This window comes from Heterodontus francisci, chromosome 2, assembly GCF_036365525.1.
Source record: "Heterodontus francisci isolate sHetFra1 chromosome 2, sHetFra1.hap1, whole genome shotgun sequence".
Lineage (NCBI taxonomy): Eukaryota > Metazoa > Chordata > Chondrichthyes > Heterodontiformes > Heterodontidae > Heterodontus > Heterodontus francisci.
Genome location: NC_090372.1, coordinates 226,921,287 through 226,940,866, shown reverse-complemented (window position 1 = coordinate 226,940,866; position 19,580 = coordinate 226,921,287). Strand labels below are relative to the sequence as shown.

Here is a 19,580-nt window from a genome sequence, read left to right as displayed (position 1 = left end):
GCAGGTTCAGTGAGTGTTTAGGATCTGGAATGCACTGTCGGAGAGTGTGGTGGAGGCTGGTTCAGTGAGTGTTTAGGATCTGGAATGCACTGTCTGAGAGTGTGGTAAAGGCCATATTCAGTGAGTGTTCAGGATCTGGAATGCACTGTCTGAGAGTGTGGTGGAGGCAGGTTCAGTGAGTGTTTAGGATCTGGAATGCACTGTCTGAGAGTGTGGTAGAGGCCATATTCAGTGAGTGTTCAGGATCTGGAATGCATTGTCTGAGAGTGTGGTGGAGGCAGGTTCAGTGAGTGTTCAGGATCTGGAATGCACTGTCTGAGAGTGTGGTGGAGGCAGGTTCAGTGAGTGTTTAGGATCTGGAATGCATTGTCTGAGAGTGTGGTGGAGGCAGGTTCAGTGAGTGTTCAGGATCTGGAATGCACTGTCTGAGAGTGCGGAGGAGGCAGTTTCAGTGAGTGTTTAGGATCTGGAATGCACTGTCTGAGAGTGTGGTGGAGGCAGGTTCAGTGAGTGTTGAGGATCTGGAATGCACTGTCTGAGAGTGCGGTGGAGGCAGGTTCAGTGAGTGTTTAGGATCTGGAATGCACTGTCTGAGAGTGTGGTGGAGGCAGGTTCAGTGAGTGTTTAGGATCTGGAATGCACTGCCTGAGAGTGTGGTGGAGGCAGATTCAGTGAGTGTTTAGCATCTGGAATGCACTGTCTGAGAGTGTGGTGGAGGCAGGTTCAGTGAGTGTTTAGGATCTGGAATGCACTGTCTGAGAGTGTGGTGGAGGCAGGTTCAGTGAGTGTTTAGGATCTGGAATGCACTGCCTGAGAGTGTGGTGGAGGCAGATTCAGTGAGTGTTTAGGATCTGGAATGCACTGTCTGAGAGTGTGGTGGAGGCAGGTTCAGTGAGTGTTTAGGATCTGGAATGCAAAGTCTGAGAGTGTGGTGGGGGCAGGTTCAGTGAGTGTTTAGGATCTGGAATGCACTGCCTGAGAGTGTGGTGGAGGCAGGTTCAGTGAGTGTTTAGGATCTGGAATGCACTGTCTGAGAGTGTGGTGGAGGCCATATTCAGTGAGTGTTTAGGATCTGGAATGCACTGTCTGAGAGTGTGGTGGAGGCAGGTTCAGTGAGTGTTTAGGATCTGGAATGCACTGTCTGAGACTGTGGTGGGGGCAGGTTCAGTGAGTGTTTAGGATCTGGAATGCACTGCCTGAGAGTGTGGTGGAGGCAGGTTCAGTGAGTGTTTAGGATCTGGAATGCACTGTCTGAGAGTGTGGTGGAGGCAGGTTCAGTGAGTGTTTAGGATCTGGAATGCACTGTCTGAGAGTGTGGTGGAGGCAGGTTCAGTGAGTGTTTAGGATCTGGAATGCACTGTCTGAGAGTGCGGAGGAGGCAGTTTCAGTGAGTGTTTAGGATCTGGAATGCACTGTCTGAGAGTGTGGTGGAGGCAGGTTCAGTGAGTGTTTAGGATCTGGAATGCACTGTCTGAGAGTGTGGTGGAGGCAGGTTCAGTGAGTGTTTAGGATCTGGAATGCACTGCCTGAGAGTGTGGTGGAGGCAGGTTCAGTGAGTGTTTAGGATCTGGAATGCACTGTCTGAGAGTGTGGTGGAGGCAGGTTCAGTGAGTGTTTCGGATCTGGAATGCACTGCCTGAGAGTGTGGTGGAGGCAGGTTCAGTGAGTGTTTAGGATCTGGAATGCACTGTCTGAGAGTGTGGTGGAGGCAGGTTCAGTGAGTGTTTAGGATCTGGAATGCACTGTCTGAGAGTGTGGTGGAGGCAGGTTCAGTGAGTGTTTAGGATCTGGAATGCACTGTCTGAGAGTGTGGTGGTGGCAGGTTCAGTGATTGTTTAGGATCTGGAATGCACTGTCTGAGAGTGTGGTGGAGGCAGGTTCAGTGAGTGTTTAGGATCTGGAATGCACTGTCTGAGAGTGTGGTGGAGGCAGGTTCAGTGTGTGTTTAGGATCTGGAATGCACTGTCTGAGAGTGTGGTGGAGGCAGGTTCAGTGTGTGTTTAGGATCTGGAATGCACTGTCTGAGAGTGTGGTGGAGGCAGGTTCAGTGAGTGTTTAGGATCTGGAATGCACTGTCGGAGAGTGTGGTGGAGGCTGGTTCAGTGAGTGTTTAGGATCTGGAATGCACTGTCTGAGAGTGTGGTAAAGGCCATATTCAGTGAGTGTTCAGGATCTGGAATGCACTGTCTGAGAGTGTGGTGGAGGCAGGTTCAGTGAGTGTTTAGGATCTGGAATGCACTGTCTGAGAGTGTGGTAGAGGCCATATTCAGTGAGTGTTCAGGATCTGGAATGCATTGTCTGAGAGTGTGGTGGAGGCAGGTTCAGTGAGTGTTCAGGATCTGGAATGCACTGTCTGAGAGTGTGGTGGAGGCAGGTTCAGTGAGTGTTTAGGATCTGGAATGCATTGTCTGAGAGTGTGGTGGAGGCAGGTTCAGTGAGTGTTCAGGATCTGGAATGCACTGTCTGAGAGTGCGGAGGAGGCAGTTTCAGTGAGTGTTTAGGATCTGGAATGCACTGTCTGAGAGTGTGGTGGAGGCAGGTTCAGTGAGTGTTGAGGATCTGGAATGCACTGTCTGAGAGTGCGGTGGAGGCAGGTTCAGTGAGTGTTTAGGATCTGGAATGCACTGTCTGAGAGTGTGGTGGAGGCAGGTTCAGTGAGTGTTTAGGATCTGGAATGCACTGCCTGAGAGTGTGGTGGAGGCAGATTCAGTGAGTGTTTAGCATCTGGAATGCACTGTCTGAGAGTGTGGTGGAGGCAGGTTCAGTGAGTGTTTAGGATCTGGAATGCACTGTCTGAGAGTGTGGTGGAGGCAGGTTCAGTGAGTGTTTAGGATCTGGAATGCACTGCCTGAGAGTGTGGTGGAGGCAGATTCAGTGAGTGTTTAGGATCTGGAATGCACTGTCTGAGAGTGTGGTGGAGGCAGGTTCAGTGAGTGTTTAGGATCTGGAATGCAAAGTCTGAGAGTGTGGTGGGGGCAGGTTCAGTGAGTGTTTAGGATCTGGAATGCACTGCCTGAGAGTTTGGTGGAGGCAGGTTCAGTGAGTGTTTAGGATCTGGAATGCACTGTCTGAGAGTGTGGTGGAGGCCATATTCAGTGAGTGTTTAGGATCTGGAATGCACTGTCTGAGAGTGTGGTGGAGGCAGGTTCAGTGAGTGTTTAGGATCTGGAATGCACTGTCTTAGACTGTGGTGGGGGCAGGTTCAGTGAGTGTTTAGGATCTGGAATGCACTGCCTGAGAGTGTGGTGGAGGCAGGTTCAGTGAGTGTTTAGGATCTGGAATGCACTGTCTGAGAGTGTGGTGGAGGCAGGTTCAGTGAGTGTTTAGGATCTGGAATGCACTGTCTGAGACTGTGGTGGGGGCAGTTTCAGTGAGTGTTTAGGATCTGGAATGCACTGCCTGAGAGTGTGGTGGAGGCAGGTTCAGTGAGTGTTTAGGATCTGGAATGCACTGCCTGAGAGTGTGGTGGAGGCAGGTTCAGTGAGTGTTTAGGATCTGGAATGCACTGTCTGAGAGTGTGGTGGAGGCAGGATCAGTGAGTGTTTAGGATCTGGAATGCACTGTCTGAGAGTGTGGTGGAGGCAGGTTCAGTGAGTGTTTAGGATCTGGAATGCACTGTCTGAGAGTGTGGAGGAGGCAGGTTCAGTGTGTGTTTAGGATCTGGAATGCACTGTCTGAGAGTGTGATAGAGGCAGGTTCAGTGAGTGTTTAGGATCTGGAATGCACTGTCTGAGAGTGTGGAGGAGGCAGGTTCAGTGTGTGCTTAGGATCTGGAATGCATTGTCCGAGAATATGGTGGAGGCAGGTTCAGTGAGTGTTCAGGATCTGGAATGCACTGTCTGAGAGTGTGGTGGAGGCAGGTTCAGTGAGTGTTTAGGATCTGGAATGCATTGTCTGAGAGTGTGGTGGAGGCAGGTTCAGTGAGTGTTTAGGATCTGGAATGCATTGTCTTAGAGTGTGGTGGAGGCAGGTTCAGTGAGTGTTTAGGATCTGGAATGCACTGTCTGAGAGTGTGGAGGAGGCAGGTTCAGTGTGTGTTTAGGATCTGGAATGCACTGTCTGAGAGTGTGATGGAGGCAGGTTCAGTGAGTGTTTAGGATCTGGAATGCACTGTCTGAGAGTGTGGAGGAGGCAGGTTCAGTGTGTGTTTAGGATCTGGAATGCACTGTCTGAGAGTGTGGTGGAGGCAGGTTCAGTGAGTGTTTTGGATCTGGAATGCACTGTCTGAGAGTGTGGTGGAGGCAGGTTCAGTGAGTGTTGAGGATCTGGAATGTACTGTCTGAGAGTGTGGTGGAGGCAGGTTCAGTGAGTGTTTAGGATCTGGAATGCATTGTCTGAGAGTGTGGTGGAGGCATATTCAATTGAGCCATTCAAGAGAACATTTGATTGTTATCAAAAAAGGGAGATTGTGCAGGGCTACAGAGAGAATGTGGGGGAGTGGCACTAGGTAATTTGCTCTTTTGGAGAGACAGCGTAGTAATGATGGGTTAAATGGCCTCCTTCTGTGCTGCATCAATTCTGTGATTTGTTCTGTACCTTCTTGATCTCCTCCTTGAATGTTTCTGATTGATCTGACACTGATTTACCTTCAAGTAGCTGTTTTCAGTCCAAATCACATCTCAACTTAGTAAGATTAGCCTTTCCCAAATGTAGAACCTTTACTCTTTTTCTTTCTTTAGCCTTTTCCATAACTACTCAAAATTTTACTGAAGTATTATCACTTTACTAAAACGCTCTCCCAGTGATTGAAATGGGGAGTTGATTCCAATAATGCATCCAAGTCTTCCAGGGAATGAGGGAATTTGATAGATTAAAAGGGGACAATTGTTGCCTTCATTTCTGTCACCAATTAAAATGAGATTAATTTAGAGGATGACACATGGGATAAGAATCCCACACCACCTCGTCTCCGTCCCATGGCACCTTCCCCTGCAATCGCAGGAGGTGTAATACCTGCCCATTTACCTCCTCTCTCCTCACTATCCCAGGCCCCAAACACTCCTTTCAGGTGAAGCAGCGATTTACTTGTACTTCTTTCAATGTAGTATACTGTATTCGCTGCTCACAGTGTGGTCTCCTCTACACTGGGGAGACCAAGCGCAGACTGGGTGACCGCTTTGCGGAACATCTCCGCTCAGTCCGCAAGCAGGACCCTGAGCTTCCGGTTGCTTGCCATTTCAACACTCCCCCCTGCTCTCATGCTCACATCTCTGTCCTGGGATTGCTGCAGTGTTCCAGTGAACATCAACGCAAGCTCGAGAAACAGCATCTCATCTACCGATTAGGCACACTACAGCCTGCCGGACTGAACATTGAGTTCAATCATTTCAGAGCATGACAGCCCCCCATTTTACTTTCATTTTTAGTTATTTTTTTCTTCCTTTTTTTTTTACATTCTTTTTCATATTTTTTACAATCTTTTTTTTTGCATTTATTTCATTTCATCTTAGTTTGTTCAGTTTGCTTACCCATTGTTTTTTTTCAGGTTTGCACTTGCTGCTGTTCAATATTCAGTGTATTAACACCTAATCTGTACTAATGCTTTGTCTTTCAACACACCATTAACATATTGTTTGCCTTTGCTCCATGACCTTTTGGTCAGCTATGTGGCCTGGTCCAATCGAGACCTCCTTTGTTATCTCTTGCCCAACCCCCACCTCACTTGTTTATAATCTGTGACTTTTCTAATATTTGTCAGTTCCGATGAAGGGTCACTGACCCGAAACGTTAACTCTGCTTCTCTTTCCACAGATGCTGCCAGACCTGCTGAGTGATTCCAGCATTTCTTGTTTTTATTTCAGATTTCCAGCATCCGCAGTATTTTGCTTTTATTTTAGTGTTTAATTCACTGCCACTTCTCTTCCAGGAATGCCTACCTTGAAGAAGTTCTGCTCTTCTCTCCGACGGGATTTTCGTTTGTCTCTTTTACCTTGTTCACCTTCATTGCTTTCTATTTCCCTCCTGGTGTTTGATACGGTATCTACCAAAACACGTTTCCACAGCCACATCTCCTTCTTCAGTGACTGTCTCCGGCTCCGACTTATTCCACGTGGATTCCAACTGCAGTTTCACCCATCATGCTTTGAAACCACCCAGGATCACAGGTATCTCCGAGAAATACAACGTTCCTCGGACTGCTACTCTCGCCGCATCCTGAGATCCACACTCAGTGCTATGCGCCGCCATATGCACACACTGGACCTCTCTCTCCAGCAGCACCGTCTCACCTTATCTCAAAGCTGTTCTACTCCGCAGTTTCATCTCATCTTTCGTCTCATCCGACGCATTAACAAAAAACTGTTTTTCTTCCTTTCAGGTGTTAAGGAACGCAAGCTCCAGCAGCTGATGGGGTCTAATGCCCCTCCAGATCCTCCTTCCGCTTCACTTCCCTCTGACCCCACCCCTTCTGATCTGACCCCTTGCCGTGTATTCACTATACCCTCTGACCTCCCCCTCTCTGACGCTGAGCGTTCTGTACTCAGCAAAGGTCTCAGTTTTATCCCCTTACGCCCCCACCTCAATGAATTTCGCGCTCGGCATGACGTTGAGCTCTTCTTCCGTCGCCTCCGCCTCCGGGCTCACTTCTTTGACCAGGAGTCCTCCCCCCGACCAGCAGACCCATTCACCCGCCTCCAGCAGTCTCCCTCTACCTGGACCTCTCCCCCTGGCCCCTTACCCGCTCTTGATCTCTTCATTGAAAACTGTCGGCGAGACATTGGTCATCTCAATTTCTCTGCCCCCCTCACTCACTCTAACCTGTCCCCCTCTGAACTTGAGGCACTCCGTTCTCTCAGGTCTAACCCCAACATGGTCATCAAACCTGCAGACAAGGGTGGTGCTGTTGTCGTATGGCGTACCGACCTCTACCTTGCAGAAGCTCAACGCCAACTCTCAGACACTTCTTCCTAACTCCCTCTGGACCATGACCCCACCACCGAACATCAAGCCACCGTCCAAAGGACTGTCACTGACCTCATCTCTTCTGGAGATCTTCCCTCTACAGCTTCCAACCTCATAGTCCCACAACACCAGACAGCCTGCTTCTACATCCTTCCCAAAATCCACAAACAGGACTGTCCCGGCAGACCTATTGTGTCAGCCTGCTCCTGCCCCTGCCCCACTGAACTTATTTCTTCCTTTCGTGACTCTATCTTTTCTCCGCTGGTCCAGTCTCTTCCCACCTACATCCGTGACTCTTCTGATGCCCTACGTCATTTTGACAATTTCCAGTTTCCTGGTCCCAACCGCCTCCTCTTCACTATGGACGTCCAATCTCTCTACTCCTCCATCCCCCACCAGGACGGTTTGAGGGCTCTCCACTTCTTCCTGGAATAGAGGCCCAACCAGTCCCCATCCACCACCACCCTTCTCTGCCTGGCTGAACTTGTTCTTACATTGAACAACTTCTCCTTCAACTCCACGCACTTCCTTCAAGTAAAAGGTGTTGCTATGGGTACCCACATGGGTCCCAGTTATGCCTGACTTTTTGTGGGATATGTCGAACATTCCTTGTTCCAGTCCTACTCAGGCCCCCTCCCCCAACTCTTTTTCCAGTACATTGATGACTGTATCGATGCCGTTTCCTGCTCCCGCCCCGAACTGGAAAACTTTATCAACTTTGCTTCCAATTTCCACCCTTCTCTCACCTTTACATGGTCCATCTCTGACACTTCCCTTCCCTTCCTCGACTTCTCTGTCTCCATCTCTGGGGATAGGTTGTCTACTAATATCCATTATAAACCCACCGACTCCCACAGCTACCTTGACTACACTTCTTCACACCCTACCTCCTGTAAGGACTCCATTCCATTCTCCCAGTTTCTCCATCTCCGACGCATCTGCTCTGATGATGCTACCTTCCATGACGGTGCTTCTGATATGACCTTTTTCCTCAACCGAGGATTTCCCCCCACTGTGGTTGACAGGGCCCTCAACCGTGTCCGGCCCATTTCCCGCACCTCTACCCTCACCCCTTCCCCTCCCTCCCAGAACCGTGACAGGGTTCCCCTTGTCCTCACTTTTCACCCCACCAGCCTCCAAATCCAAAGGATCATCCTCCGCCATTTCCGCCACCTCCAGCGTGATGCCACTACCAGTCGCATCTTCCCCTCCCTTCCCCTGTCAGCATTCCGAAGAGATCGTTCCCTCCGCGATACCCTGATCCACTCCTCCATTACCCCCACCACCTCGTCCCCGTCCCATGGCACCTTCCCCTGCAATCGCAGGAGGTGTAATACCTGCCCATTTACCTCCTCTCTCCTCACTATCCAAGGTCCCAAACACTCCTTTCAGGTGAAGCAGTGATTTACTTGTACTTCTTTCAATGTAGTATACTGTATTTGCTGCTCACAGTGTGGTCTCCTCTACATTGGGGAGACCAAGCGCAGACTGGGTGACCGCTTTGCGGAACATCTCCGCTCAGTCCGCAAGCAGGACCCTGAGCTTCCGGTTGCTTGCCATTTCAACACTCCCCCCTGCTCTCATGCTCACATCTCTGTCCTGGGATTGCTGCAGTGTTCCAGTGAACATCAACGCAAGCTCGAGGAACAGTATCTCATTTACCGATTAGGCACACTACAGCCTGCCGGACTGAACATTGAGTTCAATCATTTCAGAGCATGACAGCCCGCCATTTTACTTTCATTTTTAGTTATTTTTTTCTTCCTTTTTTTTTTACATTCTTTTTCACAGTTTTTACAATCTTTTTTTTTTTTGCATTTAGTTCTCTGTTTGTTCAGTTTGCTTACCCACTGTTTTTTTTCAGGTTTGCACTTGCTGCTGTTCAATATTCAGTCCGTTAACACCTTGTCTGTACTAATGCTTTGTCTTTCAACACACCATTAACATATTGTTTGCCTTTGCTCCGTGACCTTTTGGTCAGCTATGTGGCCTGGTCCAATCTAGACCTCCTTTGTTATCTCTTGCCCCACCCCCACCTCACTTGCTTATAACCTGTGACTTTTCTAATATTTGTCAGTTCCAAAGAAGGGTCACTGACCCGAAACGTTAACTCTGCTTCTCTTTCCACAGATGCTGCCAGACCTGCTGAGTGGTTCCAGCATTTCTTGTTTTTATTTCAGATTTCCAGCATCCGCAGTATTTTGCTTTTATTATATAAGAATCTCTCTGCCCTGCTATTCTACTACAAGAGGCTAAATCTGAGATCTCAAAATTATCCCTTTGTGTGTGATGCTAACATACTGGATGTTCAGGAGCACAAATCAAAACAGTAAAAACAAATAACAGTTTATAGAAATTTAATCTTTATTCAATCCATTTACTTTTTCAGTAACAGGACACAGAGCCCAGTCACATGATCTTTAACACATCGCTCTTTCAGCTGCAGGTAGGTCAGATTCTCTTTGGTATTGGGGTCAAAGAACCCCTTGGTGTCATCACCAGCATCTGAGAGAATCTTGTTCATCTCTTCATCAAACATTCCTCGCTTGTAGGCCACATTAACCGGCAGACGATGACTGTGCACAGGGTCAATGATGCCTCCTGTGGCAATCTGTGCCTCCAGGAGACGGATCCCATGGTCCTTGACAATCAGATCCTTCTTCAGGGCCTGGAACAAGGAGATCTTATTACCTGTGTAGGGGTCTTTGTAACCAGTTACTGCTCTTTCTGCAGACAGCAGCTTCTGATGAACATCTGGACCAATGAGTTTTGCTTTAACTGCCTCATCGACAGTGACCCTCACATTCTTCACTGGGTCAATGAGAAACCCTGTCGCTGCCTGAGCCTCCAATAGAATCAAGGCTGTTCCTTGCATCAGTAGATTCTTCTTCATTGCCTGGTAGATACTCATCTTCTCATTGGTTGACTCCACAAGGACCCCAGCAATGCTGTCTGATCCTTTGAGATAGATCTTCACTGATTCCAACTCACTGACATCTTGCACAGTCTTCTTACCCTCCTGCAGATCTTGCGATGTTTTTTGGTCAATGATCTCAGAATCGACCAATTCTTGGAGTGAGATTTCAGATCGGAAACCTGAAAAGGTGATTGAAGTATTTTCCAGTGTTTGAGTTTGTTCGATGATTGTGGTGATGGTTGTGATGATTGTCTTTATGTCAATCTCCTTCCTTCTGTATTTCTCTATCAACTCGTTCCTCTTCTCTTCAGTGAAGAGTTTGGAATTAATGAAACACCAGATGGAGAAACAGACAATTTCCTTTCTAAATGCTTCTTCCACCTCTTCAGCAGAATACACCTGAGGTGCCGGAGAACAGGTAATAGTGGAAGAGCTTGAAGTGATTGTTATTGTTTGAGTTTGTTCGATGATTGTGGTGATGGTTGTGATGATGGTCTTTATGTCAATCTCCTTCCTTCTGTATTTCTCTATTAGCTCCTTCCTCTTCTCTTCAGTGAAATATTCCGAGTGAATGAGTTCCCAAACTGAGATAACCTTCCCCTTGAATTTGCCACATGTGACTGATATTGTCTCCCCTCTAAAAGCGCTCTCAGTTTCTACAATGCTGTAACTCCACTGATTCTTCACTTTCTTGTCAGTCATCACTAACAAATACAGCCCAGTCTCTGGGTCAGTCACACATCGTTCTTTCAGCTGCAGGTAGGTCAGATTCTCTTTGGTATTGGGGTCAAAGAACCCCTTGGTGTCATCACCAGCATCTGAGAGAATCTTGTTCATCTCTTCATCAAACATTCCTCGCTTGTAGGCCACATTAACCGGCAGACGATGACTGTGCACAGGGTCAATGATGCCTCCTGTGGCAATCTGTGCCTCCAGGAGACGGATCCCATGGTCCTTGACAATCAGATCCTTCTTCAGGGCCTGGAACAAGGAGATGATATCACCTGTGTAGGGGTCTTTGTAACCAGTTACTGCTCTTTCTGCAGACAGCAGCTTCTTTTGGAGCTCTGAGCCAATGAGATTTGCCTTAACTGCCTCATCGACAGTGAACTTCACATTCTTCACTGGGTCAATGAGAAACCCAGTCGCTGCCTGAGCCTCCAATAGAATCAAGGCTGTTCCTTGCATCAGTAGATTCTTCTTCATTGCCTGGTAGATACTCATCTTCTCATTGGAACATTCTCGAAGGACTCCAGCAATGCTGCTGTCCCCATGTAGAAATTTATTCATTGAGCCGATCTCTTCAACTGTCTTCTTGCCTTGCTGTATTTCTTCGAATGTGTTTCTGTCAATCACCTCAGCTTCCAGCAACTCCTGAAGAGAAACCTTCTTTCGAAAGCCCTCGACAGTAATATCTGTCTGAGTCTTGCATTCTTTCTCTTCAATGATAGAGGTGAAGACATTAATGACCTGTTGAATTGTTATTATTTTTGAAATGAACTCTCGTACAATATCTCTTCTCTTTGCATCTGTGACATAATCCGAGTTGAGAAATTCCCACGTTGAGATGCTCCTCCCTTGGAATTTTCCCTTTGAAATGGAGAATGTGGCCTGTTTGAATGCAACTGTTGTTTGGCGATCTAGATAACGCAGGTCCCTCAGACACAACAGGCAGAGCCCAGTTTCTGCCTCAGTCTTGCATCGTTCCATCAGCTGCAGGTAAGTCAAGTTCTCTTTCGTGTTGGGGTCAAAGAACCCCTTGGTGTCATCACTGGAGTCACAGAGAATCTTGTTCATCTCTTCATCAAACAGCTTCCTCTGAAAAGCCACATCGACCGGCAGACGAATACTGTACACAGGGTCAATGATGCCTCCTGTGGCAATCTGTGCCTCCAGGAGACGGATCCCATGGTCCTTGACAATCAGATCCTTCTTCAGGGCCTGGAACAAGGAGATGATATCACCTGTGTAGGGGTCTTTGTAACCAGTTACTGCTCTTTCTGCAGACAGCAGCTTCTTTTGGAGCTCTGAGCCAACGAGATTTGCCTTAACTGCCTCATCGACAGTGAACTTCACATTCTTCACTGGGTCAATGAGAAACCCAGTCGCTGCCTGAGCCTCCAATAGAATCAAGGCTGTTCCTTGCATCAGCAGATTCTTCTTCATTGCCTGGTAGATACTCATCTTCTCATTGGTTGACTCTACAACGACCCCAGCAATGCTACACGTGCCTGTCAGATACTGATCTACAGACTGAAGCTGTGAAACCTCTTTACTCGTGGTGAGACCTTTTTCTAGCTTGTGGTAAATTGTCTCGTCAATAATTTTGGAGTCCAATAACTGCAGTGCAGACACTTTGCGTCTCAGGCCCTGAAAAGTTGCTTCCTTTTTCTTTCTCTCTGATTGTTCAATGATTGTAGTGACATTGGTGACAATTATCTCAATCGTAATTTTCCCTGATTTGAAATCTTTGATAAACTCCCTGATTTGATCTTCGCTGAAGTATTCAGAATTCATGATTTCCCATACTGTCACTTTCCGGCCTGTGAACCTGCCACATTTTACTGTAACCAAAGTATTTTTAAAGATCTTCTTGAATTGTTCATCTACATGAATCTGGACTCCTTTCATCACCTTGTCTGTCAAAAGTAACAGGCAGAGACCTGTACTAGTATCAGTCACACATCGCTGCTTCAGTTCCAAGTAACTAAGGTTTTCCTGGGTGTTGGGATCAAAGAATGCTCTAGTGTCATCACTGGGGTCAGACAACATCCTGTTCATCTCCTCATCAAAGATGCCTTGCTGATAGGCAATTTCTATGGGAATGCGTTGACCAGAGAATGGGTCAATGATGCCACCGGTTGCCACCTGAGCTTCCAGGAGACGGATTCCGTGAGAATTTACAACCAGGTCTTTTTTCATAGCTTGGAAGAGGGAGAGCGTGTCTCCTGTGTAGGGGTCCTTATAGCCCAAAATTGCCTTTTCTGCAGACACCAGTTTATCATACACATCAGGCCCAATGATTCCTGTCTGCAAAGCCTCATCAACAGACAGCCTTTGGTCTGTCACAGGGTCAATGAGGAAGCCAGTGGCTGCTTGTGCCTCCAATAGCATCAGAGCTGTTCCTTGAGTCAGTAGCGCCTTCCTCATAGCTTGGTAGATGCTCATCTTCTCATTGGTTGAATAAACCAGGAGACCAGCTATGCTACCTTGACCCCTTTGGTACATTCTGCAGTCCTGTTGTTGGGGAAGCTTTTCCTTGGTGTCACCATCTGTGGGAGGCTTCTCCAGGGTTTGCTTGCTGACATTGTCATCTGTGGTCGCGAAGGAACAAACTTCTGTGGTGGTCCTCGCAAGCATACAACTCTGCACATCGTTTGAGCTCTCCATTGTTTCTGTGAGTCTGGATCTTGGTTTGGTGATCGGACTGTCACAGGTTGTTTTGTTGCTGTCTGTGATTCACCGATTCCACACGAGTATCAGGAACTGTTATTCAAAGACAGAAAAACATCGTTATTGGACACAGTTGAACTGTTGTTCCATCGCCTGAGCTGGGTTTATATGGAATTCTAAATAATGTGCAGCCAATTAACTGTTCTAGAGCAGTGGAACACCACATTTTATAATAGGACAGTTCTAGAGATGTGCAACACCACACATTATACAATAGTTAACATCACACATTATACAATAGTTAACATCACACATTATAATGGGGTTGCTCTAGATTAGAGCATTTCTAAATCATTATAGTATGATGGAAGTATTGTTGAGTAGAGGAATAACTTGCAATATGATGGGATATTTCGAGACTGGCACAGATATTAATCCGGGTAATTTCTGGGTACATTCCCTGCACCTGAATGTTGAGGTCCAAGTCTCTGCAGATACTGGGGTTTGAGCCTTGTTATAATAGTGTTGGTGCGGCCTCAAAGCTCCCAGCGAACAGTGCTGCAAGATTGGGCTACATCACATGGTGCAGCAGCTCTCAGCTAGCATGGGTGCAGAGGTCATATCGGAGCTCGGGATTAGGTTGGTGTTGGACTGGGAGGGTCAAATTAGGAAATGAAGCAGGGTAGGTGTAAGGAGTGGCAGTGGGAGAGCATTTTGGTAGTAGTGATCATAATTCAGTCAGTTTTAACATAATTATGTAAAAGGACAGAGATAGAACAGGAGTTAGAGTTCTCAATTGGGGAAAGGCCAATTTTACTAAACTGAGGAGTGATTTAGTGAAAGTGGACTGAAAACAGCTACTTGAAGGTAAATCAGTGTCAGAGCAGTGGGAGGTATTCAAAGGGGAGATTCAAGGGGTTCAGAGTAAACATGTTCCCACAAAGAAAAAGGGTGAGACGGCCAAATCTAGAGCCCCATGGATGTCAAGGAGCTTACAGGGTAAGATAAGGCAGAAAAGGAAAGCTTATATCCGACACCGAGAACTCAATGCTACAGAAAGCTGAGAGGAGTATAGAAAGTGGAGGGGTGAAATCAAAAAGGAAATTAGGAAAGCAAAGAGAGGGAATGAAAGAACATTAGCAAGCAAAATCAAGGTGAACCCAAAGATGTTTTATCAATACATTAAGAGTAAGAGGATAACAAAGGAGAGAGTAGGGCCTATAAAAGACCAGAAAGGTAACCTATGTTTAGGGGAAGAAGATGTTGGTATTGTTCTTAATGAATACTTTGCATCTGTCTTCTCAAAAGAGGAGGACGATGCAGATATTGTTGTTAAGGAGGAGTGTCATAGAGTCATAGAGTTATACAGCACAGAAACAGGCCCTTTGGCCCATCGTGTCTGTGCTGGCCATCAAGCACCTATCTATTCTAATCCCATTTTCCAGCACGTGGCCCGTAGCCTTGTATGCTATGGTGTTTCAAGTGCTCATCTAAATGCTACTTAAATGTTGTGAGGGTTCCTGCCTCTGCCACCCCTTCAGGCAGTGCGTTCCAGATTCCAACCACCCTCTGGGACAAAAAATGTTTCCTCAAATTCCCTCTAAACCTCCTGCCCCTTACCTTAAATCTATGCCCTCTGGTTATAGACCTCTCCGCTAAGGGAAAAAGTCTCTTCCTATCTATCCTATCAATGCCCCTCATAATTTTGTATACCTCAATCAGGTCCCTCCTCAGCCTTCTCTGCTCTAAGGAAAACAACCCCAGCCTATCCAGTCTCTCTTCATAGCTGAAATGCTCCAGCCCAGGCAACATCCTGGTGAATCTCCTCTGCACCCTCTCCAGTGCAATCACATCCTTTCTATAGTGTGGTGCCCAGAACTGTACACAGTACTCCAGCTGTGGCCTAACTAGCGTTTTATACAGCTCCATCATAACCTCCCTGCTCTTATATTCTATGCCTCGGCTAATAAAGGCAAGTGTCCCAGATGCCTTCCTAACCATCTTATCTACCTGTGCCGCTGCCTTCAGTGATCTATGGACAAGTACATCAAGGTCCCTCTGCCTTTCTGTACTTCCTAGGGTCCTACCATCCATTGTATATTCCCTTGCCTTGTTAGTCCTCCTAAAATGCATCACCTCACACTTCTCAGGATTAAATTCCATTTGCCACTGCTCCGTCCATCTTACCAGCCCATCTATATTGTCCTGTAATCTAAGGCTTTCCTCCTCACTATCTACAACACAACCAATTTTCATGTCATCTCCGAACTTACTTATCATACCTCTATAGAGTCATAAAGCACTGAAACAGGCCCTTCGGCCCACTGAGCCTGTGCCGATATCCTAATCCAACATTAATCCCTTATTCCCTACCACATCGCCACCTTCCCTCAATTCTCCTACCTATACTAGGGGCAATTTACCTATCAACCTGCAAGTCGTTGGGAGGAAACCAGAGCACCCGGCGGAAACCCACGTAGTCACAGGGAGAACTTGCAAACTCCGCACAGGCAGTACCCAGAACTGAACGCGGGTCGCTGAAGCTGTGAGGCTGCGGTGCTAACCACTGCGCCACTGTTTTTATTTCAGCTTTCCAGCATCTGCAGTATTTTGCTTTTAATGAAATGTACCCCAGGCTGTGAAAAGAAGCAAGAGAGGAATTAGCAGAAGGTCTGACCATTATTTTCCAGTCCTCACTGGATACAGGTGTGGTGCCGGAGGATTGGAGAACTGCTAATGTTGTACCTCTGTTTAAAAAGGGAGCGAGGGATAGACCGAATAATTACAGACCAGTCAGTCTAACCTCAGTAGTGGGCCAATTATTGGAATCTATTCTGAGAGACAGGATAAACTGTCACTTAGAAAGGCACAGGTTAGTCAAGGATAGTCAGCATGGATTTGTTAAGGGAAGATCTTGTTTGACCAATTTGATCGAATTTTTTGAAGAAGTAACAAGGAAGATAGATGAGGGTAGTGCAGTTGATGTGGTCTACATGGATTTTAGCAAGGCTTTTGACAAGATCCCACATGGCAGACTGGTAAAAAATAAAATCCCATGGGATCCAGGGAAATGCAGCAAGGTGGATACAAAATTGGCTCAGTGGCAGGAAACAAAGGGTAATTGTTGATGGGTGTTTTAGCAACTGGAGGGCTGTTTCCAGTGGCGTTCCGCAGGGCTCAGTACTGGGTCCCTGCTTTTTGTGGTATATATTAACGAATTGGATGTAAATTTAGGGGCATGATCAAGAAGTTTGCAGACAACACAAAGATTGCCCGTGTGGTAGATAGCGAGGAGGATAGCTGTAGGCTGCAGGAAGGTATTGATGGTCTGGTCAGATGGGCAGAAAAGTGACAAATGGAATTCAACCTGGAGAAGTGTGAGGTGATGTATTTGGGGAGGTCAAACAAGGCAAAGGAAGACACGATTAGTAGGAAAATACTCAAACGTGTAGAGGAAGTGAGGGATCTTGGAGTGAATGTCCACAGATCCCTGAAGGTAGCAGGACAGGTCGATATGGTGGGTAAGAAGGCATATGGAATCCTTTCCTTTGTTAGGCGAGGTATAGAATATAAGAGCAGGGGGGTTATGCTGGAACTGTATAACTCATTGGTTCGGCCACAACTTGAGTACTGTGTACAGTTCTGGTCACCTCATTACAGAAAGGATGTAATTACACTAGAGAGAGTACAGAGGAGATTTACGAGGATGTTGCCAGGACTGGAAAAATACAGCCATGAGGAAAGATTGGATTGGCTGGGGTTGTTCTCCTTGGAACAGAGAAGGCTGAGGGGAGATCTGATTGAAATGTACAAAATTTTGAGGGACCTGGATAGAGTGAAGGTGAAGGGTCTGTTCACCTTAGCAGAGAGGTCAGTGACGAGGGGGCATAGATTTAAAGTGTTTGGTAGAAAGATTAGAGGGGAGATGAGGAAAAACTTTTTCACCCAGAGGGTGGTGAGGGTCTGGAACCCACTGCCTGAAAGGGTAGTTGAGGCAGAAACCCTCCACTCATTCAGAAGGAGTCTGGATATGCACCTCAAGTGCCGCAATCTACAGGGCTACGGACCAAATGCTGGGAGGTGGGATTAGAATGGGTGGATTGTTTTTCGGCCAGCACAGACACGATGGGCCAAGTGGCCTCTTTCTGTGCCTTAAACTTTCTATGATTCTTAGTCAGGTCAGGATTCACTTGGACTGGGAACTGGGGCTCAGGGGTACACAAGAAATAAAAGCAGGAGAATGACATTCAACCCCTCGAGCGTGCTCTGCCATTCAATCAGATCAGAGCTGATCTGATTGTGGCCTCAACTCCACTTTCCTGTCAGCTCCCATAACCCTTAACTGCCTCATTGATCAGAAATCTGTCTATCTCAGCCTTGAATATATTCAATGACCCAGCCTCTACTGCTCTCTGGGGAAGAGAATTCCAAACACTAACAACCCTCTGAAAAAAATTTCTCCTCATCTCCGTCTAAAATGCACAACCCCTAATTTTTAAACTGTGCCCCCTAGTTTTCGACTCCTCCACAAGGGGAAACATTCTCTGAGTATTCACCCTGTCAAGTCCCCTCAGGATCTTATATGTTTCAATTAAATCACCCCTCATTCTTCTTAACTCCAATAGCTCCAGACCCAACTTGCTCAACCTTTCCTTATAAGGCAACCCTTCAGCCCAGGAATCAGCCTCGTTGAACCTTCTCTGAACAGCTTCTAATGCAATTAGATCCTTTCTTAGGTAAGGAGACCAAAACTGTAAACAGTACTCTCGATGTGGTCTAATTCAGGCCTTGTACAACTGTAGCAACACTTCCCTACTTTTATACTTAATTCCCCTTGCAATAAATGCGAATGGGAGATGGGGGGTCAGGGCCAGGAGTAGCAGGAGACCCCTTTAACATGGGGTCAGGAGGTGAATTCTTGCTCCTCCAGTTGTTGTGGTCCACGTGGGTAACTATGACACAGATAGGACTAGGAAAGAGGTTCTGCATAGAGAGTATGAGCAAATAGGGGCTAAATTATAAAGCAGAACCTCAAAGGTAATAATCGCTGGGTTATTACCTGAACCATGAACAAATTGGTGTCGGGTGAATGAGATTAGACAGTTCATGCATGGCTCAAAGATTGATGTGGGAGAAATGGGTTTTGAAAATTAGGAATAACAAGAATCAGAAAACACTGGTGGGAGTAGTTTATAGGCTCCTTAACAGTAGTTATGCCATTGGACAGAGCATTAAACAAGATATTATTGGAGCTTATAACAAAGGAAACATAAATAATTGTGGGGGACTTTAATCCTCATATAGACTGGAGCAATGAAATTGGCAAGAGTGGTCCAGAAGATGAGTTTGTAGAATGTTTTTGGGACAGTTTCCTGAAACAATATGTTGTGGAACCAAATAGGGATACAGCTATCCTAGACCTAGTATTGTGTAATGAAGCAGGGTTAATAATGTCATAGCAAAAGATCCACTGGGAAATAGTGATCAGAATACCACTGAATTTCATGTTAAGTTTGAAAGTGACAGAGTCCAACCACAAACACGAGTCTTAAACTTAAATAAAGCCAATTTTTTTAATTTATTCATTCATGGGATGTGGGCGTCACTGGCTAGGCCACCCTAATTGTCCTTGAACTGAGTGGCTTGCTAGGCCATTTAAGAGTCAACCACATGGCTATGGGTCTGAAGTGGTTGGTAAATTGTTAGAATCAATTCTGAGGGACAGGATAAACTGCCACTTAGAAAGGCACAGATTAATCAGGGATAGTCAGCATGGATTTGTTAAGGGAAGGTCATGTCTTACTAACTTAATTGAGATTTTTTGAAGAAGTAACAAGGAGGATTGATGAGGGTCGTGCAGTGGATGTGGTCTACATGGATTTTAGTAAGGCATTTGACAAGGTCCCTCATGGCAGACTGGTCAGAAAAGTAAAAGCCCATTGGATACAGGGGAATGTGGCAGGTTAGATCCAGAATTGGCTCAGGGACAGGAAACAAAGGGTAATGGGCGACAGATGTTTTTGTGAATGGAAATCCAGAGAAGTGTGAGGTAATGCATTTGGGGAGGGCAGATAAAGCGAGGGAATACTCAATAAACAGGAGGATATTGAGAGGGGTAGAAGAAGTGAGAGACCTTGGAGTGCATGTCCACAGGTCCCTGAAGGTGGCAGGACAAGTAGATAGAGTGGTGAAGAAAGCATATGGAATGCTTTCCTTTATTGGCTGAGGTATAGACTACAAAAGCAGGGATGTAATGCTGGAACTGTATAAAACACTGGTTAGGCCACAGCTGGAGTATTGTGTACAGTTCTGGTCACATTACAGGAAGGACACAATTGTTCTGGAGAGAGTACAGAGGAGATTTACAAGA

General features: G+C 46.5%; 1 protein-coding gene across 1 annotated transcript in view; it reads right to left on the bottom strand.

Moving 5' to 3' along the window:
• Positions 1 to 9,240: 9,240 nt before the first annotated feature.
• The window catches only part of LOC137380495 (plectin-like), a 35,251-nt gene continuing 24,911 nt past the window's right edge, over positions 9,241 to 19,580 (bottom strand). Inside the window, exon 2 of the mRNA XM_068052398.1 lies at positions 9,241 to 13,303. Coding sequence (XP_067908499.1) covers positions 9,278 to 13,207 — 3,930 coding nt within the window. The 5' untranslated portion in view covers positions 13,208 to 13,303 and the 3' untranslated portion in view covers positions 9,241 to 9,277. The remainder of the gene's footprint in view (positions 13,304 to 19,580) is intronic.